Source organism: Phalacrocorax aristotelis, chromosome 2 (assembly GCF_949628215.1).
Source record: "Phalacrocorax aristotelis chromosome 2, bGulAri2.1, whole genome shotgun sequence".
NCBI classification, from domain to species: Eukaryota; Metazoa; Chordata; class Aves; order Suliformes; family Phalacrocoracidae; genus Phalacrocorax; species Phalacrocorax aristotelis.
The window spans coordinates 144,450,375-144,474,530 of record NC_134277.1 but is presented as its reverse complement, the minus strand read 5'-3'; the positions used below and the strand labels follow the sequence as shown (position 1 = coordinate 144,474,530).

The following is a 24,156-nucleotide window of genomic DNA, read 5'->3' as shown; positions in this document are numbered from 1 at the left end:
GGAATTACAGGCCTTCGAGGGGTCATTGCAGAAGCAAGGTTCCTTATGCTGGGACTGGCTTCAGCCATTAATGCCGCTTGCATAGAATGTAATGTGAAACTAGTGTTGAACTTCAATAAGGATAGAAGTAGTAACTGGAAACAATAAGCTCTACCGGTCAGACTGAGCTGTGCTTACATATCATGCATCACTCACCTTTTCATAAGTTAATGGAATAGTATGCATTTCGAGACCAATATTCTGATTATTCTGGTATAAACCCATGTAGTTTCATTGAAATTCAAGCAGTTCTGGCTACATTTAGCTTTACATATAGCATTCATTGTCTCCTGATTTTCATTGCTTTCATGGAATTAATGTTTATTAGTAAAAAACACTTTCAGTGCAAATTAAAGCTTTTACATCTCGGAATATTTTTAATAAATGCAGTCAGTATTCTAATTTGCTATTACATGAATCACAATAGCTACATTTTTTTCTCACTGTTGTATTTGCATACCTGCTGCCAAGCTTGAATTGCTGTGTTTAGAGAATGAAGTGCATATTGTCCAAAGTTGATGAAAATGGGGTCCACCATTATTGTGCAGTCCAATAGCCTTCCAACTGTGCTGCTGGATATAGCAATCTGCCCCCAGATTTTGAAAGGTTTCACAACACTCTGCATAGTCACATTTCGGCACTCCAAAAGTTTACAGTCAGCTTGAGTTGAAAACTGGATCTCCTGGAACATCGACTCATCGCTCCACTGACGAAGATATACATGAGGTTCATCAAAGGAAATTATCATGTATTCTAGTTCAGAAGGCATGTTTTTATCAGATAGAAAAGGCTGAAGAAACTTTGGTGGTGCTGAAAAGTAAAAGAACAAACAAGACTAGAACATCACCATTGCCACATTTTGTATGTTTTTGTAAATTGTATTTTAACTGCTTGTACATATGATGAAAACAAGTAAAATTCATAAAAGAGTCAACATTTCTGAAATCTGAAGTTAATCCTGTTCACACTGTTTATTAGATGTAAAATAGAACTGTAATTAATAGCAGCTGCAAACAAAAAGCATCTGCAAACCAAAATCTTTTCATGGTAAATAGACCAGCAAGCCAAACTGCTTCATCTATACACTGCACAATACTTCAGATTGCCACCTATTTGGAGCAGAGACCCTATTTCTGTAAGAATTTTTGCTATTGTAGATATATATGATATTCCACACATAGCACATTATGAATACAATAAAAATTAGCAATATAATATTTGCTGACAGGTGACTGTGCAGGCAAACAGGCTCCACAATTAAAATTGTCTTTGCTGCAATTACAGAGAGTTCAAGACCACAAACCCACTGAGATGTGACATATTACCCCATAATACTAGAAATTAAACAAAACAGTACACCGAGACTAAAGCATGAGATTTTATCATGTTCACTGAAGTCTCAGTCCTCCAGAGTGCTGAGCACTGTGGCAGCAGGCACTGCAAGGCACGTACACCACTTGTGCAACATTAAGCATGCGAGTATTTCCATTGATGTTATTTATGTTGCTGGAACTACTCACATGCTTAAAATTAGCATATGCTCAAGTGCTCTACAGATTTGGAACCAAAACACTCATCACTTTCCAGGATCAAGCCCTATTACTCTACAAAAGCATAATGGATACAATAAGTTTTGTGCTCCCTTCGCGTACAACATAGAACAACGGAGCCCCAAAACTTAAGGCCTTTAGGTGCTATAACAAGAACAGCATCAGCATCAGCATAAACTCAGTCACTCTTGAAAAAATGAAACAGCTGGGTTTGATTTTAATCTGATTTTTGCTTTTTCCAGTATGTGTAATTTGAAAGATTGAGCATCTGGAATTAGAGTCTTATAGTGAGGAAGCTTATGTACTGATAGAGGTAGCCGATAAACGAATTATTTGCTCGTTGTTGAGTGTCAGTCTTGGTATGATTTCATAATGAATATGTTATAATACTTGCAGAAACACAAAAACTACTCATGAAGGAAGCTGTCCCTGTCAAAATTATCTAAGATATTTGCTCATCTTCCATGGAAAGCATTCCTGGCATTTGAAAATCAGACAATAATCTAAAGATCTCTTGGAATGTATTTGCCATTAATGCAACGACAGAGAACACTGAGCAAAACCAGATGTAGCTCCAAATGTGATCATAATTGAAATAACAGTTAAATCTGCAGTTCTCAGAGCTCTTCCAAGGAATTCTTACTAAGGGGGTTGCAAAATCTTCAGGTATTTTAATAGTACTGTTAATATGCTGGAAAATTGAAAAGATCAAATTCATTCACTAAGATGGCTCAAAACTGAAGTGGCACCTGCTCTCACTAGTCAGACTACGAAAACTGGATGGCTTCTACTGTTACCCATTCTGGAGGGAGAGAGGGGGCTGATCAGCCAGCCCCACTGCCTACCGTATGTACTTTCTCAACGTACAGAAGTAATCAGTTTTACCCTGAAGTCTGTGCCACCGGTGGCTGCCGCTGATAATTTATTTCAAGAATGCCAGTTTGAATGAGGAAATGGGGATTACAGACAGCAAAACCGTGATTAAGCAGCACGTATGAACTATATGCTTTTATTATTCTACATAAAGGAGTACATACCTGTGCCTAGTTGATCAAGATGATGGCAGAGGTGGACTTCCAAATAAGTAAATTGGATCAACACACTTAATGATGGCACAAACCAAGGAGTAAAACAGGAGTCAACCCTGGTACAGGCTGCTAATGCCGTGGGGGTTACAAGCTGATCGCACATGCTTTGTGAACCAGATTCACTTTCTGAGCTGCAAAAACAAAATGGCAGTTCAGCACTTCCAGGATTTTATTGCTTTACAGTAAGACTTGACCATGTGCCATGTTGGTTTTCTGACACAGCCAATGTCATAATTTTCGTTCAACTGCTAATGTTAGTGTATGTACTCTTTCCCAAGCAGAACACAGCAGACAAGATTGGAATTCAACAATTATTTTATCACACTGCACTTTCAATTTACAAACTGAAATATTTGAGCCACAACAGTGAAGCGTATTTACAGAAAATAAAACCAAAATATACCAAGTATCTTTAATTGTTGAAGTAGCTAAACAGACTACATTACCATTATTCAATCTATAAGAATGAGCTGAAAGTTAATCTGGTCAAGAGAATGATTTTTAAAAAAAATTTTATTTTAAGGAAACCAACCCACAACCATCAAAATACTTCTACGCATAAACCCTGTCCCTGTAAGCTTTCTTTCTTTTGCCCGTCTCATTCTACAGTCATCATTTAAAAAGACTGCTCTAAGCTCAGCCTGGAGCATTTTACTAGCACCTATTACAACAGATTAACTATACATTTAAAATGCCACCCCACTGTTTTTTTTTTCCTAGCCATGCTCTTGACACCATGAATTTCCAAGCATTATCTTTCAGTCTCTTGAGAGAAACTAACATCACAATTCTATAGGTTGCTAAGACATCACTGAAGTACAAATAAACTTTCTAATTTAAGCCAAATCTATCCTTAATGTTCCTTATTCTCAATCCCTTTGCAGTTTGGCACTAAAGAGATTTAGTTTAAAAGCATAGACTTGATTCAAGAAAACCAAGTCCATGTCCTCAGCCCAATACTGCTTTTATTTTTAAAATAAAATTTATCGAAGGATTAACTAAGGCCAACTTACTATTTTTGTCAGAAAGTAGCTTTTATAAAGCACTATGAATAGACTTCAACTGATATTTTAAAGATATTTTAAATCCATACGCTTTTAGGATCAAATTTTTCATCACTCCATGTGGTTACTGCAAAATTATGCACAAACATCATAGGGGTTCAAAATGTTCAGCTGCAAATGTGTAGAATTCCATGGACCGGTAAATTTATCAGTATTATTTTGTGTTACGGTAACTAACTAGTATGGTATTTATTTATGGAGCTTAAATCCAACTTTAGATTTGTGGACATAGATCAAAATAGTTCTGTAGCAGTAAAATCCAACTAAAATTGGCTAATTATCAAAGAATCAAGACAGGATATCAAAAATTGATTAGAGCAGTGAAGGATGAAAGACAGATCACTTAATCTGATTTTTAGATGCTTTCCTGTGCTTCTTTACCTCTTCAAATTGCCCATTTACATTTCAAAAATGATGTAAGGCTTTTGAGAACTGGCCTCCTTGGAAATAAAATTATTCTTTGTGTTCACATGATAAAACATGTGACTACTGTCAGAGAAGTGCGATGCTTTCTTTGCTGTACCATGGATATTCCTTAAATGATTGGAACAAAGCACGGAAGCAAATCCAAAAGACACCAAAATTCATATGCTGATTTAGACCATTAAATAATTTTGAATCTGTGAAACTGGTTAGATCTCTCAGAATAACTGTCAACATTTAAGAATTTAAGAATTTTTGCTCATTGCATTTTGATTACAAATAGAAATTCAGGGACATATGGAATGAAAATAGAAAAAGGGTAGACTGGTGCAAACAAATGTTAACCAAACTATGAGAAACTTTAAAAAAATAATTACACTTTGATATTCTGAATTGAGACTTAATTTGCACAAACAGCTACAACACTACCTGCATTAAAAAGGAAGGGCATTTGTTTCTGAAATTTGAGGCTTATTCTGAAATTATAAATTTCTTTTCCTCAGAAACAAATTCCTCAAATCACCTATTGGTGACTCAGCATTTTTATTTCCTTGGACATGTTTTTTTGGAGATGGGTATTTTCATAAAATAAAAATCAAACAAAACCCTTCAAATTCTTATTTAGTCAAATTTTATATACCAGCTTTTTATGTAATGAGCATTCTAGTGTGATGGGACCTTTGTCATTCCTCATTCATAACCACAATGATTACACAGCAACATGACACACTTGATGCAGGAGGAAATGTGGCAGGAGCTTCACACCAGGGAAATAATTTAAAGCATTTACCCCTACTTTGCTCTGATTTTTCTGCCCCACAAGCAGCAGACCAAGCAGAGGTAATATTCTGGAACTCAAAATGTTGGTAAGAAAATGATTCCAAACTGTTTTTTGTTTTCTTGTGGAGAGTCTCCTGAGAAACCATAAAGGGCCACCACTGAAATGGTTCCCTGGGTGGGACAATGATGCTCCCTGGGACAGACCTGGCCTTGTATCCTCTCCTGTGGTAGGCAGGATTGGTGCTGGCTGTGGAGGACTGAGAGGAGGAAGAGGACAATGCGGGCCAAACCACATTTTAGAAGGGAAAATCGCTCTAGAGAAAGAATCATCTGAAAAAAAATGCAATGAGGATTCTTTCATCACTACTTTCCTGTCTCACCAGACTTTGTTCAGGTGTTATTGCTTTATCTGTGAAGGGGCCCATTTGATTTTTACTCAACCCGAAACCATATCCAGAATTATAGGCCCCCTGCCATTATGAAAATAAAAATACAGTAACAGTATAAACCAGTTACAGTACAAAATATCCTAAGAGCAGCATCCAAATTACTACAGCATTGCCTTAAAGAAGATCTGTAATAAGAGATCGTAATATCAAGTGAACAGTTTTTAAAGGGGGACTGTAGTCCTTACAATCACTACCATGACCCTCTGATTTTAAATTAAATCCCATTTAAACTTTTTGTGAGGAAGACTTCTGTCAGACCTTTAGCCCTGCTACTTTCTTCTTTTGCCTTGCATAGAGCAGAGAAATCAAAGACACAGCCCATCACAAACTGTGCACAAACAGAAAATAAAGCAGTGTTAGCTGAAAACCCCGGAAATTTTCTTTTAAGTCTTGGTGAAAAATAGTGGGAGCATTAATGCCATAGAGGTAGATCTGACTGAAACCAAAATTTGTGAAACAAATGAATATATCAAAAAATGCCACATTCTCTTGGCTGCTTTGGAGCTACAGAATACAGTGTGGGCTGTCCACAACTTTTCAGCTAGGGAAAAAAGGAGTAACTAGCTTCTACTGCTTTGTATTTGGCACAACATGCTAAGGGATGGGTGTAGCAAAACCAGAGGAAATTCTAAATAACTGACCTGGACTTTAATACCAGATTTTTTTTTTAATCCTGTGAAATGTCAGAATTTTTAAAATGGAAGATACCTACATTCAAAGTCATTATATATTATAAAGTATGATAGTTTCACATCATGCAAAGCAGTTCACGTTAAATACATGGCAACTGGGAACAATGACTTAACAGCGACCTGCATTATTCTTGTTATTTTAAGAGTGGAATATTTAAACCAAAACTGCCATTTGTAATGAAACCGCAACATGGGAAAATATCCACTGGGAAGAAGAAAGAGACCACTTAACTCATTTAATTTATGACTCAAATGCTGGTCTGTACCCAAATTGTTAGAGGTCAAAATCCAGTACATCATCTACTCTGAATAAAAGCTAAAACAATTAGCAAGAAACATGATCATGATTCCTCGCTTTAATTTTTAAAAAGTAGCAATTTAAGGCTTATTTAAAAGTTTTTGTACTTGTTTCATGGTTTGTGTCTTAAGGTATTTTCAATTACTATTTCACATTAGTATGTCAGTAATTATAAAAATGCTTTTTATATTACACAGGAGATGTGCAAGTATATAAAACATCTTGTAACTTAACCCATTTAAGCAGAGAATGATAAACCTCTCCCAGCTAAACCAGGGAGGGGCTTTAGAGTCTCACCACCCAAAGAGAGCTTTATATAAAAGTAATTTTGATTACAGTTTGCTAGTCCTGCAGCATGAAAATGCAACCTTTAAAAAGAATTTATGTTATGATCATTTCCTCTTAATCCCCTGTTTTAAGGTCTTCCGTAAACAGCCATTTTCACCATATATGATTCCTTCCATAGACACCATACTAAATCCCCAAGGGGGTGCTAAATTATTTCACTTAGGAGTTCAGATTTGTTCATTCGTTGAATGAACATTCATAAATATTCTTTGAAACCTTATTCATTCATTGAATAATGAATGGTCTATAAAAGTCTTAAAAATAAACAAACATGTATACACTATATCCTTAACCAGATAGCTCCTTAATTTTTATACTTCTAATTACTTCCTGATCAATCTCAGAAAGAGCTTGCATACCACAGGATTTGGATCCTGACATCTTTGCATATTCCCATATTCATTATTGGTTGACATACTTGAGCCTGCCAGCTACTGCTCAACATATCAGCTGGATCCGTATCTTCTCACAAATGTCTTCCTGTCACATGAGCCACAGAAGTTTTATACTTTATAGCTGATGTTAGAAATCAGTAATAAAGTACTTAAAACACAAGGGATCAGGTCTCTGGTATTAATAATTAGCATATCATAGAGGTTACCACAAAAAAAACCCTGCAGAATTTGAAGGAAAAAATATTATCAAGCAGCAGCTGCATGCATATGGCAGCTGTTGAGTCTGACCCAAAATACAAGATTAAACTAAGAAAATAAACTTCAACAAGACTAGGCATTTTTACACTTTACAATTAATAGTGAATTAAATTTGCTAATTAATCACACAGCTACAGCATGTAATTAATAACAAATCATCACAAGTCTCCAGGACAACCGAGATTCAACTTTTAGACAGCCTTCACTTCTTGCTCTCATTTGCAGATGCCCTCAGCCTTGAGGTTCCCTGGTCTAACTCTGTGCACTGCCTTTAAGCACAGCTCCTTGTGGTTCTTCTCACAAGTCTAAGATCTCATGTTAAACAATTGCTTTAGGAACAAGCCTAACGTTGAAATTTACCATGACATTGGTCAATCTCTCTCTCGAAAGCAAAAAAGTTTGGGATTTTTTTGTCAAGTAGAATCCAGAATACATTTTAGGGTGATTGGTCACAAGAAAATACCCATACTGGCAGCAATACATTTGTTTGATGAAGATAGAGCCACAGCTTCAGAAAAGTTACTGCCAACATAGACTTCTTATGCTACTAGGGGACTAGACAGGTTGGCCTTCTCTGCAGGTCCACAGTATCTGTCACTACCTCCTAAACAAGGCTTCCCTTTAGCATGATCCTTTAGCGTTTAACCATTACTTTAAACTTGTTCTGTAGCTGTAACCATATGTATTTCACTGCTTGTGAACTGTTTCAAAACCTTGAGGTCAGTGACATGTGGCTGGCATGATTTGCTCTGTCTCCAAAAAAGAGACAGTGTGCCTTAAACATCATAGGTCAAAGCCTCATCTCTGAGGAACAGCTGCTCTTTTTCTGACCTGTTAAGTTTCTCTGAGAAGGATCACCCCAGGCTAGTCAGGATTGGAAGGACACCAGCCCTTCCTGCAGTCACCCTTAAGAAAGCTTGCAGTACAGCCGTGTTTGAAGCTAGTGCAAAGAGAGATCAGTTTGGGTTTCTATCTCAAACTGCAGCTGAGGCAGTTGCTCTCTACAACTACCTGAAGGGAGGCTGCAGCAAGGCGGGGGTCGGACTCTTCTCCCTAGTAACAAGAGATAGGATGAGAGAAAATGGCCTCAAGCTGCGCCAGGGGAAGTTTAGGCTGGACATTAGGAAAAACTTCCTCACCGAAAGGGTTGTCAAACATTGGAACAGGCTGCCCAGGGAGGTGGTTGAGTCTCCATCCCTGGAGGTATTTAAAAGAAGGGTAGACATGGTGTTGACGATATGGTTTAGTGGTGGACTTGGCAGTGATAGGTTAGCAGTTGGACTTGATGATCCTAAAGGTCTTTTCCAACCTTAAGGATTCTATGATTCTATGAATATAATCTTTTCTCTTCTCTGATTGAAATCAGAGGTTTTTCTCATGCAACCCTCAGGTTTCTGGCTTTTGGATGGAGTTCACCCTTACCTACATGAATCTTTTAACTTTTCAGTCTACTGTTTTGTCAAGTAGGTGTAAACTACACCTCTTTAAACTATTATTATAATTTATATTATAAAAAAAGTATCAGGACTAGTGACTCTGCAGTCTCCATGCACGTGCCTAAGGAGCTAGCAGTTCGTAACACCTTCCCTTGACTTCCCTCTTCCTATTCTGTTTATTGACCTTCAAATGCTTCAGTAGCATGGTGCATGTCTTTTGCTGCCTTCTTCCCCTTCCTACTATCTGTATTCAGTGAACTACCAATGCTTCAGTTTAACTCCTGTTCTTTCAGCTGTAGTTTCTGCTTTAGTTTTATGTGAACACACATAATCTGGAGGACATAGTACTTCTAATATCATTGCTGTGGACAGAGCAATTGTCTTCCTTGGAGTCTTCTGTACCTCAAGGCCATTAGGATATCTCCCTTTATAACTTGACACACTGATACCACTGAGGATGGTTATTATTGTGGAGCAGGCCTGCATCCTCCCAGCTGAAAACTCATGAGTTTAGACCTTCTAGGCAGGTGAATTCATGTTGTGCTGTAAAATGTTTCTTATGTTAATTACAGTCCAAACTGGTTGGGCTTTTTTTGTTTATTTGTATTTCATTTCAGCTCTAGCCTTTTTCTGAATGATTACAACTCATTAGCTTATCAGAGCTCCCTGAATGAAACACTGCATATAGTGATGAACCGTATTTGAGCAGAAAACAATAAACACGATTACAGTGCCAAATGCCTTGATGGAAAAAAAAAAAATCTACTAAAAAAATCTACTAAATCTACTAAAAAAAATCTACTACTTCATTTTCAGTTCCCACCGAGTTCACATTTCTGTGGTGTTAAGCTGACCAGGAAGGCAATTTTGCCAAGGTCCCACATTCAGAGGAATTAACCTTGTCTAAAACACTTAACTTCTCAATGATGAAAATGCATTCTTTCACAATTAACATCAAGAAATCATTTCCAACCTGATACTATTAATGGAAACCAGATGTTTAATTTTCTTCATTGATTTTGTTAGCCATGTTTATATTTCCTGATTTCTCTGAATTCTGTAGCTTCACGTAACATATATGTGAATGCTACACACTCATTCAAGCATGTGTTCATACAAAGGCAGCAACAATCAGCAAATACCAATGACCCAGCAGAGCCATTCTGGGTTTTCCGCTCTAACTATAAAATGTTAAGAAGGTCTTTGAAAGCAATTCCACTGCTGTTTGTTGAGAGAAGTTGTACTCATTCCTTCCTACTCTACATCTTAACCAAAACTGAATGAATGCAAATAGAGTCAATATCTGTCGTTGTACATCGTTTCCAGCTATAAACATAATGAAAAATGGATGCCCATTGTTTCAAAACACCAACTGAATCTTTTTACCGTTAGCATAGTAAGCAAGCTGTGTGAATAACGTAATGTTCTTGAAGTACTAAAGTTTTGCTTAATGTATTCAAAATAGACACTTGGCTTACTTTAGTCACTGACGTACACTGAAGTCAGAATAAAGGTCAAGTATAGGGGGGTGCAGGGAAGAAGAGTGTTTACTATGACATTATACAATGGATTGCACTTCAGCCTTCTTTTGTAAATTAGCTTAATTTTACTGCCTTGTGCAGCTAAGAGGTTTCAGGATATGGCCTGTTTGTCTTCACTTTTCAGGAATCCTTGTGTTCAGAAAATTGATGAATATGATGCTGCCATGCTGCCTATAAATCTAAAGGAGAGCTCTTTTTGTGCACACTCCATGCCCTTGCAGGAAAGCGAACTGCATTCTGAAGCTCATTTAAGACCAGCTACTCTTACTGCATATAAAAACAGTATCTTATTTCCTAAGTCTCTTGAAAAAGTTCCCTCCGGAGTATAGCATTAGATTTCTGTTTTTCCCTCCTCCTTTAAAATTACCTTTGGTCATCAGCCACATTCTGACTGCTGTTCAGGACAATCCTCCACAGATCAGAGGCTATGAGCTCTTTCTGATCATTCACAAGGTTGATATCTGGCAGCTGTAGTTCACAGACTTTGCTTTCTGATAGACTGAATTCCCGGAATGCAACAAATGATTTCTGAAGCTCATCCCAGTACTCCAAGCTGCAAGGAATCTGTGATAAACGGGAGAAGGCATAATTATTTTATGCTTGATTCCAAATATAATGGGATTTACTGTACAGGTTAAAAGTGCAAAACTAACTAACTAAAAGTAAGCTGTCATACAGAAAATCAGAATTGTAATCGTTACTCAGATTCTGTGCTGTTTTGACTTAAATTAAAATGTTTGTAGAACTTCATTGTAGTATAACAGTTCAAACTTTCTCTTACTAGGCACAGAAGTAGCTACTTACTTGTTCCTTGTGGTAGGCCAACACATGAATAAAAATCCCGGGACAAATCATGAAGTACTTGTAATCACATGATCTTTTCTTTCATGGAATATGCCACTTAGAAAACTGTGTGACATTGAAAATCTAAACCCAATAAATATATAGTAGCTTCAGTTTAACCAAGTTCCTAATTTTAAGTCTGTAAATAAGCGACTTGGGTCATTCCTGGATGCATCACTGAACTGGAGAGAATGTTATTAGAGACATTTCTAAAGAAAATAGAATACAAATTTTAATAAAAGCATAGATTTTAAAGGACTGTGTTGTAAGCCTCCTTTATTTTTTTTCTTCATATAATAGCATGAAAGTGAATGAGAATGTGAATTTAAAACAAATGCAAACTTCAGTAAGATATACAGATTTTTTAGAATTAAGATACAGAAATCCACAGTTATGGCATACTCAAGAAGTACTAAAAGTCAAGTTGACGTAAAGAAAACAGTATAAAAATGCATATGTCTGTGCTATTACCTTTTTTATCCCTGTGTGTCTGTGTGTAGACATACATATATAAATAATCAGGAAAAAAGTAAGAATGTGGTAGAGGTGCAAGTGAATCCAGGCACAGCTAGAAAAAGCTCTAAAAGTATTCTTCCTTGTTACTGAGTAAGGACTATAATACACATGGAGGTGACAGTAGGCTGATTAATTAACAGGAATGGAGGTTAAGAAGGAAAATTCAGGGAGCTCAGTGGTTCAAGCTCAGGAAGGCAAGGGAACATAAATAATCACCAAAGAATTCTGGAAGAATTAACATGTGAAACCACAGGGCCTGAAACACTGATTTTTACTACACCTGTCAAGTCACAACAATTCCTGAAGATTGAAAAAAACAACCACAGTCACTAAATTTTTTTTTTAGGTCAGGCTGGAGGGAAAAAAAAAAGCCCGAAACAAAAAAGTATCTGATAACTGCCAGCAAAACTCTGATGTTAGTAATGCATATAAGAGAGTAGCATAGCAATATCGATCAGTAGTGCCGATTTAATTTCAGACTAGAGTCTGAGAAAAAGGGATTGATACAACATCAAAAAGCACATGCCGTATACATAAAGGTAGCAACACATTTGTTTATAAGCTGCATATTTGATTGGAAACAGTGAAGATATGTAAATATCAGCTGAAAAATTATGATGCAGTATGATGACGCCTGGAAAAAGCAAATGCCATCCTGAAAGCCATCAGGTGAGCTATTTCCAAAAGCAAGGGACAAATATTAATTGACTTGTATAAGACACCAGTGGGGACTCATGTGGATTATGGCACACATTTCGAATTATTCATGTTAAAAGTGTATTAACTCACACTGGGGCACGTGCAGAATTGAGGACCAAGTGAAGGAAACAGAAGGAACATGATTGTTCTACGCAGACACCTCAGGAGAGAAAGAGTTCATAGAGGGAAAGGTCTGTAGAAACTATGGGTCAAAATTGAGTTGCTCTATGAATAAAGTGTAAGGCTAGAAACCTGAGGAGAAAAAGAGAGGGAGGTTCAAGGAAAGCCTGGTGCTCATAACTGCTGATTTTAAAAGCTTGATTTGTTCGTGAGATGGAGGCAGTAACCAGTATTGCCCCGATGAGAAGAGGCTGGGCTTGATGACCCAGAAAACACCTTTCTCGGTTCTACATTGCTGATTGCTGACCCTACAATGGTGCTGTACACACCAGCAGCAATATGAAATATTACATTATTGTGTCTGTAGCTATATTTTGGTCACCCTATATTTATTCTTTTTGCCCTTAGTGTCATATAGGGTTTTAGATTTCTTCAAAACTTCTCAGTTAAATTATTTTAACCTTTAATGCCTGTGGACAAACACTCAAAATTCCAACACCACGGTAATGTTCCTGCCCTTGAATTACGGATACACCCAAGGAATCCTCCTATGTTGACTGTGAACACACAAACAGCAACTTCCATCACCTGCTATCTTTCATACTACATTGTGGAGTCATTCACACACACATTTCTTTTCTAAATGTCCACTGTCTCCACTGGTGATAAAACATTTGATTTTATCTAAAATATTGCAATACTTGGCATATATTTCCTATAGTATAAGGTCTTGGAATTATATCATTACAAAAGGATCTGTATAATTTCTGACAAAAGGTTGCAGCCTTTCATAGTTGCACAGGTACTTCTATATACAGCAGTTTTTATTTCTGCATATTTTTAAATCTCAGTCCTTAAAATACCTTGAGATTTTTTAGTAGTCTAATTCAATATATTTGAATACTTGGTTTGGTCTTGGGCTTCCTACTGCCTATCAACGCACCTCAGTTATCTTTTCTTGTCAATGCTGTTGAGTAACACATGTGCAACAAAAGTACTGTAAAGCTATCCTATCATTTAGGACATTTATCTCTTTTAGATTACATCTCACAACAAAATTTTTCCTTAATATGCAAGTCTCCCTAATGATAATCTCACAAAAGTGGATCAGAATGGCAAGTAGTGGGCATTTTAAAAGAGGCTAAGCAAGGTGATGAATTCTACTCCCACTAAGATTAATGAGCTGGAAGAACAAGTTAAAGAGCATAATAAAGGAATTTTGTAAGTGGCACTACGATACGAAAAACGTAAAACTATCAGTAGGGCTAGAGGAAAGTAATATAGAGAAATTGAAAACAAAGGCAGATCAAAACTTGGAAAAAAACCCAAACAGATTTCATATATTGTTTAAAAAAAAAAAAAGCAGGTGGAGGAAATATTGAAACTTATCTTGAGGAAAAGATGACCAAGTAAAATGTTCAAAACAATTATTATGCCATAAAGAAGTAATAACTCCTCTTCAGGCTCTGATATAACCGTGTATTTGCCTTTTAGGAACTTCATGGTAACCTCTTAAGTGGATTATGAAGAATTTGGAAAGGCACAGGAATGACCACTGGACTTAGGAGTATAAGTAGCCAGAAAGAACATATCACCTAATATTAAAGCAGGCTGGTAAGCATGTTGAAAAGATCAGTCCTCTTTATTTTTGCTCATTTATTTTTTCCTGTAATATGTCAAGAAATCTACCAGAGCAAGAGACAGTATGTTTCAAGACATCATCTGCACATTAGAATTAAAAAGTCAGTCACGCTTTATGTGATTGCCTATACAAAATACAGCTCATGCTTTGGGACTGTCCAAACTGTAAACTTTCTAGTTTGAAGCTCGCAAAAGACTTAGTTGACTTAGAATCTTTGATTCCTATGTATCTAGCTTTATTTGTTCTAGGGGGTTTATTACTAATGCCTGATCTGGATAAGTTTAAGGAAAGATGGTAGCTCTGGGCAATATTAGCTGCCAAAAATAATAGTTGTGAAAGCCTGGAAATGGGTTGTAATGCCAGAATTGAGTCATAGGCAGTGGGAATAAGTGAATTAGCTGCAACAAAAAATTCCCCATATGTAGAATTAAATATGGTACTTTTACCTTAAAATATTTGAATAAAACCAAAGCTATAATTCAGATAATTGTTACCTCTCAGAAAATGTGACCGCTAGTGCTGCCTCTGTAAAACCAAACACTAACGAAGCATATCTAACCACAAACTTCTTGGCTAAACAACAAGCATGCTTCTTCAACAGACACTTCTCCACAGCTTTTTGTCTTCTTTCCTAGCTCTCAAAGAAAGTTTTAATTGCAATGATTTTATTCACCTGTAAAATGCAAAGAGAACCATTATTGTAGAGCCCCTATCACTTATGTGTGCAGAAAACTATTATTTAACCGTGGGCTCATATTTAACCGAGAATCTCCAAGTTCCCTTTTGCAAGAAAACCACATACTATGGCACAAACACTTATTTAGAAGGATTAGTATGGCAATAGAGAGCAAACCAGCAGTCAAATGGTTTTCTTTCAGCAGCATTAACCATAAAGATCATAAGCAGTACTGAAAAGCTACATGAGAACAGCCTAAACTCTAAGTATTTATAAAAAAAACTGTTAATAAGATAAATACATTTAAAACAAATCAGAGAATCTGAAGGTTCCTACTTCTCTTTACGCTGTGGACCATAGACATGTGAGATCTGAAAATTGCTTGGCAGTATGGCACCGCTCTGATGAAGAATGAAAATGGTGTATTAAGAAATTCTGATAGGAAGGAAAGCAGTTGCCTCCAAGTGACAGTTCCAGCCCTGCCCCCTGCGAGTACAGGACACAAAGAAACAACTCAGCTGAAATAGTTGCCTGGGAGCTGAAATATTTTCAATTACAAAAGTGTGCATTCCTGTTCTCTGTGAATCTCTTGTTTTGCTCTAATTTAAGAAAAAAATCTTCATATATATTACACTAATGTAGATGAGAACCACCTCTGTGAACATACATCAACTCTAAAACAGTCTGTCTCAATTTCAGCAGAGCTGAAACCTCTATCATATACATTTTCCCAAAAAAGAAAATCCCCAAACAAAAAGAAACTTGAAGAACCCCTTAAAAATCTGTATCCTTCAAGTAATTTCCTGCACGCTTATTAACCTATCAGCAAAACAGTATTAATAAACCAACATGAAGTACTCCCACTAATGCACTACAATGCGATAGATCATGGTTTTTCTTATTCATTATATATCGTGTCACACATTATCTGTACCAGAATAATTTAATTCCTATTTTGACACTAGTGGTCAAGAAATACTACAGAATCTGTTAACGCGATACTACACATAGATTCTTTCATCCATGTGGTGTACATCCTATTGACCACATGGATACTCGTTATTCCCACTTAAAATTATGTGTAATAGTAAGACACAATGGGAGAGAAATGACTGTTGATCCATATGTGCTTTTTAAAGGCTTTCATGATCACAACATGGTTCTAGCCTTGGGTGCGCACCACTTATCCTAGGTAGGTTTCTACAGCTGAGCTCTCTAGCTAAGCAGAGGGCCAACACTAGTGCACTTCCACAAGCTGGCACATTACCATAAAAAATCATGCCTATTATTCACTATACATATTGTCAGAATGCTAACAGGTCTCAGACACAGACACCATTGCCATTTCGGATAGAAATAATTGAAATAATTTCTTAGCTAATTCCATCATTTTCACAGACTTTTTTTGTCTCTAGGAAAAAGCTACAGCCACCTGCCTACTGGTTTGAGGTACTGAACATGAAGGGTACAAAAAAAGTGTTATTATATTATTACTTAAATACTGGAGCACATTATTTTTAAACTCAATATAAAAGATGGGAGCATTCACTATACACACGCAAATCTCTTAGGTTGCAAAATACATCTTGTCCAGCTGAGAAACAATGAAAGATATTAACAGCTGGGTTACAGAAGAATGTGCTTAATGTTGCTTTCAGCAATACTTCCTTTTGATTCATGTTTTTGCTAGAAAATAAGCTTCTACAGTCTAAATGTTCATTTCTTGAATCTCAGCCCCTCAGATGGTGGGCGCTTCCTCTTGGAACTGAAGTTATCCTTGTTCCAGAAACAACTACTGTACAAGAAAACGCACACAGAAGACAGGAAGCATGTGTGTGTTTTATCTTCTCTGAGCTGGGCCACCTAAGTGAAGGAGAGGCAGAATACAATACAAACTAGCACTTTGTGTCAGACGCCAACCCATGCTGAGATTTTAACTCCAGCTTCCTGAGCCTGAATAAACTGATTGCTCTGTAATAAAGCTATTTTGTTATTAGGATATTTTACTGTTTAAGGGCCAACTGCCTTAAAAATACAATTCTCCCATTAGGTGAACAGAAGTAGGAAATAAAAAGCTTGATCCAGATTTTTATTAGGGAAAAATTCTTGGCAATAACTACCAAGAACATTGCTTTTAAATTTGATTTTGAAGTATTATTTATATAAAAATAGCACAAAGCCCTGCAGAAAAATATATTCTATAGAAAATATGCTCAAAACAAAATTAATATTAAATAGAATAAAATCTCCATAATGCGCCTGTTCACACAACATACACAATCCAATCTGACCAGTGGAACGACATCTTGGACAACTGTAGGATACTTCAACATCCGCATTCCTGTTTATCTTATATGATTGACACTGTGAAATTGTGCTACAAACTGAACTGCCCGCTGGATAACATTTTTTTAGCCTTCCTCAAGGCTAAGATTGTATCATATCAGTGTGGAAAACAGCCTCCCCTGGCACAGCTACAGACCACCAGTGTTCCCTTTGTATGAAGATCCAAATAAGAAAAAAAGATGCGGTGGTTTACAGTGAGGTAAAAACTTAACCTACTATTAGTAGTATTAGGACTAGCAGCAGTACTGGGATTAAAAACATTCTAGCTGTACAAAGCATTTGCTGTCGTGTCCCCCCCCCCATAATCTCCTTTGTATTTTTATTATTGTTTTCTGTACTTTTTGACACCATTTTGATGTGTTACGTACCCGTATATTTTGGGTAGTAGAAATTATTCCACTATGATGCCCTCTCAATTTTCACCACAGAATTTGTTTTACTTCTCTTGGCATTTGGTTTAACAAATTTTGGCCTTAAAGCTAGAACATTTAAATTGTAAATAATCACTTTAAAATTGAATATGCAATATCTGCTTAATTTATTTTTTCCCCCTATCCATACTGAGGTATTTGGCTGAATAACAAAAGTAACTACTATTTTGCTTTCTGAGTAATAATGTATACCTCAGCTCTTTCAACTCCATTTAACAAATTTATTTATGGTCCTATTAGTGTATTTATTTCAGTTTATTTAAATTTACAGCTGTACTGCAGTTTATAAAATAAATATTAAATAGAGTTATAATAGAGAGATGTGAAAGAAAACTCCTGTCTTCTGAGAGAAATTGTTCTTTAAAAATACATAACTGCCTTTTAGCTGACTTTGGAAAAAAAGCTTCTATACATCTTCAACTAATAGAAGCTATAAAAAACCCTTTGTAATATTGGAACCAGTTGAGAAACCACAAGTATTCAAATGCAGGAAATCATGATTTTATAACATTTTAATGTGATCTACTCTTGGGAAACAAAGTTAACCAAGCCCTATTTCTGTACAGGAAATATTCCACTGTACAGTTGTAATACATTGTGGTGAGGGGTACAGCTGCAAATTTTTCACCTGTAATGCCCCACTGGTATTGTGGCTTACTGAATTGCATCAAGACTGCCTTCCTGTCCGGAAAGCCCTCTAAGTACAAACAAGACTCTAAGCCCAGGTTTTATTTTCCCTTGGTATCAGAATATGGTAATTTAAGAGCCCTGAGAAATGCTTTTTAACCTTTTAGAAGAAATATGTAGCATTCTTTTATTAGGAACTATGTTCTTGGCCTTTTTAAAACAACATGTGACCAACTTATCTTATCAATTTATCAGGCTAGCAGGTTCAGAGCAAATGCAGGTGTGTACAGTAATGTAATCTGTCACAGATACTGGCTTTTTTCATTATGGAGAAATTACTCTAAACACACTAACAGCTTTTGTTAAGAAAGCACAGAACAGCACTATGCTATAACTGAGAAGATTTCTGCAGGACTTTTTAAACAGGAAAATGGATATACTATTAAGTGTCAAACCCATTTTATTCTACTAACTGTTATTCTGGAGACCAAGTTTATGTGAAGATCACTTGCTTTTCTAACAGCACAAGCAACAGTATTTTATTAATTTATTAGGGTCTTAATTTTTTGTTGCAAGTATTGAGAAACAAAAGTATATAGATAGGAGAGCTGATGTTAGGGACTGACCTACTTCTTGCAATACTCCTTATTCTCTTTTCCTGATACAGGAACAATCTTCCACATTTTATTTAAGGCTTTTCATTTTATAAGCTTCAGTATTTATTAATAATATAAGCACTGCGGTGTTGAAATGTAGTCACCTCTGGGACTGAGGGTAGCAGTCTATTAATACATAAAGTACAGCGTAATTTTCGGTATATGGGCTATTTTGACCACATATTCTCACCACAGTAAAGCCTGACTCCAACAAGAAGTGCCACAAGCTCAGCGTACAGCAGGAAGGACTTTGGTTTGCAAAATTTCATAAATCAGAGTTACAAAATCTGAAAAGTACAGAACACGAGGAGAGTATAAATCTGTCATTAAGATAATCTGATGGTTTCGTCAGTCCTCTGGCACCCGGTAGAATTTTCACTGGCTCAGTAACCCCAAAGGGTAAATTTCAGTGTGATGCACAGGCAAATTATGCACAACTTCCATTAACATTCCCAACAAGTTACGCTTAACTCCCTGCAGACTGCACAGAAACTGTTGGCCAAACGATACTGTCTCATCTCAATGCAGTGAACACTAAGATCACACAGCAAAATAATTAGGATTATCCACACAAAATATGGTAACAAAATAGTAAAGTCTGAGATAATCTTACTCTCAGGCAAGGAAGTTCACAAATAATGTTTAAAGATGGAATTTCTAAAGAGAACAGGCTCTGTTTCAACATCTGCTTAAGACTCACCCTGTAACACTGCAACTCCTTTACCCCAGCTTCCTTCCTTGCAAGAAAATGAAGACAATGTTTATCATTAACAGTCAGAGCCTTAACTTCGGAAAATATGTTCCAAACTCTGCCCAGCACCACAAACTTGCTCACATCCAGATCATGTGAAGTGTAAGTGGCTCAGGCTACAAGCAAGCCTTCAGCCTTCTTAAACAGACCAGTTGCTCACATGAAGACCTGCATCCATTTTTGTACACATGCATGGATGTAAACACTGCTTCTACTGATGGGAAAGCAGTTACCTACATTAGAATAAAATGCATTCGTTACAGTTTTAGTTTACGATCAGATTACTCTATAATTATACTGTATTGTTGTGTTTCAAATTGTTGCAACTCTTCACACAGTGGAGAGATCATAAAAACACCGTATACGGTCTATGTGTAACAGTAGTATGACTAGTACAGTCATTATGAGTAACATCAAAAGGTAGAATTAACAAGAAATGTAAGTTTTAAAAGGCAGAATTCCAGCCAAAGCACCAAATCTGCCTTCTGAGCAATTCACAACAGCTAGACAAATTATTTCACTGTCCATCTAAAAAGCCTGATTATCTGAAGGCAGTACTGATCTACATGGCAGTAGGTTCAAAAATTTGCAAACCACCACATTTATCGATAAGCACAGTTGAACTTTACAGCTTATTATCTATTAACACTATGAACTTAAATCACTAACCTGTCACACACAAATCATCTGGATTTCCAAAACAGTTGTTGCTTTGGGAATGTAAGTAATAAATCAAACATGAATAAAATTTGTGGCTTCCCAAAAACCTCACTTCCCAAAGTCTCAAATGCCCAGCTGAACACTGTAGCCCCATCAGGGAATGAAAAGTAAAAAGGAAGCAGAGCCAGCCAAAAATGAGGTATTCTCTGTTAAAAGGGAAAACTAATGTCTTTGACAATGACCGTAATTCTTTTCCTGTTGACTGTCATGTCAAATCTTTCCTGGAATAATGACTTACAGTAGGTCTAATGTCAGTCATTCTTAAGCTCTTGCTTCCTTAAGCCACTGTTTAAACAACCACAAGGTGTTAGAAAATGACTGTTCATTGGCTGACAGTGTTGAAAAAATCAGATTCCAGTCTGCAGAGTTTGCAAATGCTTTATTTAAATAGCATAAGCATATACGGCAATGCAACAACAATTTTTTGAATCCTCACCTTTTGAAGTTGGAAATATTTTACATTCTCCTAAAAGAGGTTTCACCATCCCAGCAAATGCTCTGAGTGAATTTTACCGGAGTGGTTTTATTTACCTAGTCTGTAATTATTAAATATCTGTTAAGCCCTTGCAACCTCAGAACTATACTCACTGCCCTAATTTTCTCCAGCAGACCTTCAGATCTGGTTAATTTAATCACCACTATATAGAGGAGAAGGGCCAAAAAAGGAGACAGCACACATTGATCTTTTCATCAGCTGTTATAATGCTGACTACACTTGCATGCAATAGGAATCCTGGCAGGTACACAAGGGAAACGTCCTCAAATACAAAAACCTGTCAGGGTTATAGCTCAGTAGATATTTCATTTTAGCGTCATACGGAGAAATGAACAAATGTTATAGGTTATCTTCCTTTTGTTTTGTAAGCTTTAACAGCTTGTATCTCTCACTGGATGACAATCCAGCAGAAAGAATTTCAAGTCTGTGTTGGTGATGCAGCTTAAATAAATCAGAGAGCTCAGAATTCAGAGCACTACGCATTATATGATCACTTTGATTAGAAAAATCTGGTTTTCTCCACCTTTTAAATCCATGGCCACTTGCGTAAACGCTCTTGTGACAATACATAGCTTTTTGTTTGATATATGGTCAGTGCCAGCAATATCCCTTATTGGAAAGATGACTGTACAATGGAATGACAAACACTAAGCATCTCTGTAACAAGTTCACTAGCTAAAACTGGCCTCCAGCTGTACAAGAAATCATTTGTACGCCCTGTTCACCTGCTTGCACAGAAAAGCAGAATACTTCCTTGATGACATACAGATTGCTCTCCTATCTTGGTGAGCCCCTCCCAGTCTTTGCTCTCTCCCCTACCAACCCAAACCTGTCAACCTTGTTCTTGGTAAAGATAAATGATATAAAAACGTGGCCCAGATGAAATCAGAAGAGTAAAACAACACAGGCTAATCAGAGGCAAAGGCAAATGTAAACCTGAGATTCTCAAGACTCCAGGAAGACACAGGAAGACTTTGGGAAACTAGAAGCATAGTGCAAGCAGTTTTAAGCCCCACAGCACAGATACCCAGCAGAACTTCCTTTGAGTTTAAATGCCTAAATGTAGCCAACTCCTATTGAATCTCTACAATTTGAAAGTCACGACTGAATCACTAACAGAATTTTATTTCTGCAACTCCCTGCTTCAAACTGTAAAAATACCACAGAAATTAGGAACTCTTACCCTTTCTCAACTACTGCAACCTGGCAGATCTAACGAACTGTATAAGCATGGCTGAATTTAGCATTACATGAGAGCTCTGAAATATGCTCCCTTGTTATGGTGTGGAATATATTCTTCTTTAATTATTCTTTATGTTCTGGGACAGTGGCATTATTTGCATAACCATAAACTATTGTTTGGAATTAGAAATTGCTCTTACTCCTTTCTTCCTAATGCCGTATTTCCAAAGCAACTGGAACAATCAGGATGGAGGAAATAGCCACGAATTCTCTTTCAGCTGTCCTTGTAACCAGCTCAAGCCAATGTTCTCATCATTTGGGAGATGAGGAGAGAGACTATGAAACCTTTCCTCTGCAGTTTGGAATGTCTAGCACAGTTCTGTTCCTGAGCTGCTCATGTATCTTCTACAACTCTGATATCCCTGCAGGAGACATTTCTATATACCTTATAAAACATATTCTCCTTGAAGGCTATTATCATGCTTCAAAGTCCTCAGTGGAAAACCTATTATGGACAGATTCACAAGAATGAGAATCATCACCACCAACAGATTCCAACTTTAACTGCTATGAAACAAGAATGTCATAAAGCAAATAAAGGACCTGTTGCCCTATGATGACAAGTTGGTTGCCTCATAGAACATAGTTTACTGTTAAACTGGGAAACTGAAGCATACCTTAAGACTTCACATGTGAATATTTGCTGAGACAAATCTATAAATATCTGCAAAATTTTTACTATAAAAATTATCTGCACAAGAGAGTGTCCTAAATGTAACAGTAACTGTCTTGGAGCAAGAACAGTAGGCTTTGTCTCTCTGGTTTTGTGTACATAGTTTCTTTAAGTACATAATAAAATAGGCTTTTAAAGTTACTCAGCCACTTATCTTCAACCACAAGGCTTTCTCTTGTCAGCAATCTACTTGAATGATTTAGGTTTCATGTGTTGTATCAGAGAGTGCCCTTTTTGAGGTACCAATATCAATATGCTAATTGTCATGGTTTAACCCCAGATGGCAACTAAGCACTATACAGCTGCTGGCTCACCCTCAGACCCCTCCCACCCTGGTGGGATGGGAGAGAGAATTGCGAAAAAAAACACAACTGTAAAAACTGTGGGTTGAAATAAGGACAGTTTAATAGGACAGCAAAGGAAGAGAAAATAATAATAACAGCAGCAACAATAACAATGATGACAAAAGAATATACAAAACAGTGATGCACAGTGCAATTGCTCACCATCTGCTGACCAATGCCCAGCCTGTCCCCGAGCAGCGATCACTGCCCCTGGCCTCCCCAGTTTATATATTGAGCATGATGTCATATGGTACAGAATACTCTTTGACCATTCTGGGTCAGCTGTCCTGGCTCTCCCAGCTTCTTGTGCACCTGGCAGAGCATGAAGCTGAAAAGTCCTTGATTAGTATAAACACTACTTAGCAACAACTAAAACATCAGGGTGTTATCAACATTATTCTCATACTAAATCCAACATATAGCACTATACCAGCTACTACGTAGAAAATTAACTCTATCCCAGCCAGAACCAGGACCCTACTTCATCTTACTATCTTTTGAATTAATTTTGTGACATTTGTCCACGTTTGGACTTTGCTCCTGAGGTGTGAATATGATTCTCACACCAACACCGTTCTACCCTTTGCCCTTGTTGATTCGGGCAGTAATGGATTACCCTGGATTTCATGATATTAGATTGACTCAACACTTCAGTCTTATGAAATATGCATTGCTTAAGTGGCTTTATCAGTGGAATATGATTTTTATTCTCCATGTATTTTAAAAATAGTCTTAGCAGTAGCCAAGATCAAAAGGGTATGCCTTTACCAACATTTGAGTTGCTGCCTTATCTGTACCAAGGTCTTATCTGTAGATCCGCTTTATACAAGGGGTACATTAGTGGTGGCTTAGAGCAATATTTATCATGTTAGTTGGACAAGACAGCCCATTTACCTTTTCTTCTTAAGAGAAAATGAAAATACTGCTCTTGTGTGTATATTCCTTCATCCAACATTGACCTGTACCAAGCTATTTAGCTGTATCTAGAGCTTTCTAAACACTGATCGAAAAAA

General features: G+C 36.8%; 1 protein-coding gene across 5 annotated transcripts in view; it reads right to left on the bottom strand.

The window, feature by feature from the left end:
• VPS13B (vacuolar protein sorting 13 homolog B) overlaps window positions 1-24,156 on the bottom strand; it is a 486,846-nt gene that overhangs the window by 53,575 nt on the left and 409,115 nt on the right. For all 5 annotated transcript variants that reach the window (XM_075085497.1, XM_075085494.1, XM_075085496.1 and 2 more), the window contains exons 40-42: window positions 10,729-10,925; window positions 2,627-2,808; window positions 500-849 (exon numbers count right to left, since the gene is read on the bottom strand). In XM_075085497.1, coding sequence (XP_074941598.1) covers window positions 500-849; window positions 2,627-2,808; window positions 10,729-10,925 — 729 coding nt within the window. The remainder of the gene's footprint in view (window positions 1-499; window positions 850-2,626; window positions 2,809-10,728; window positions 10,926-24,156) is intronic.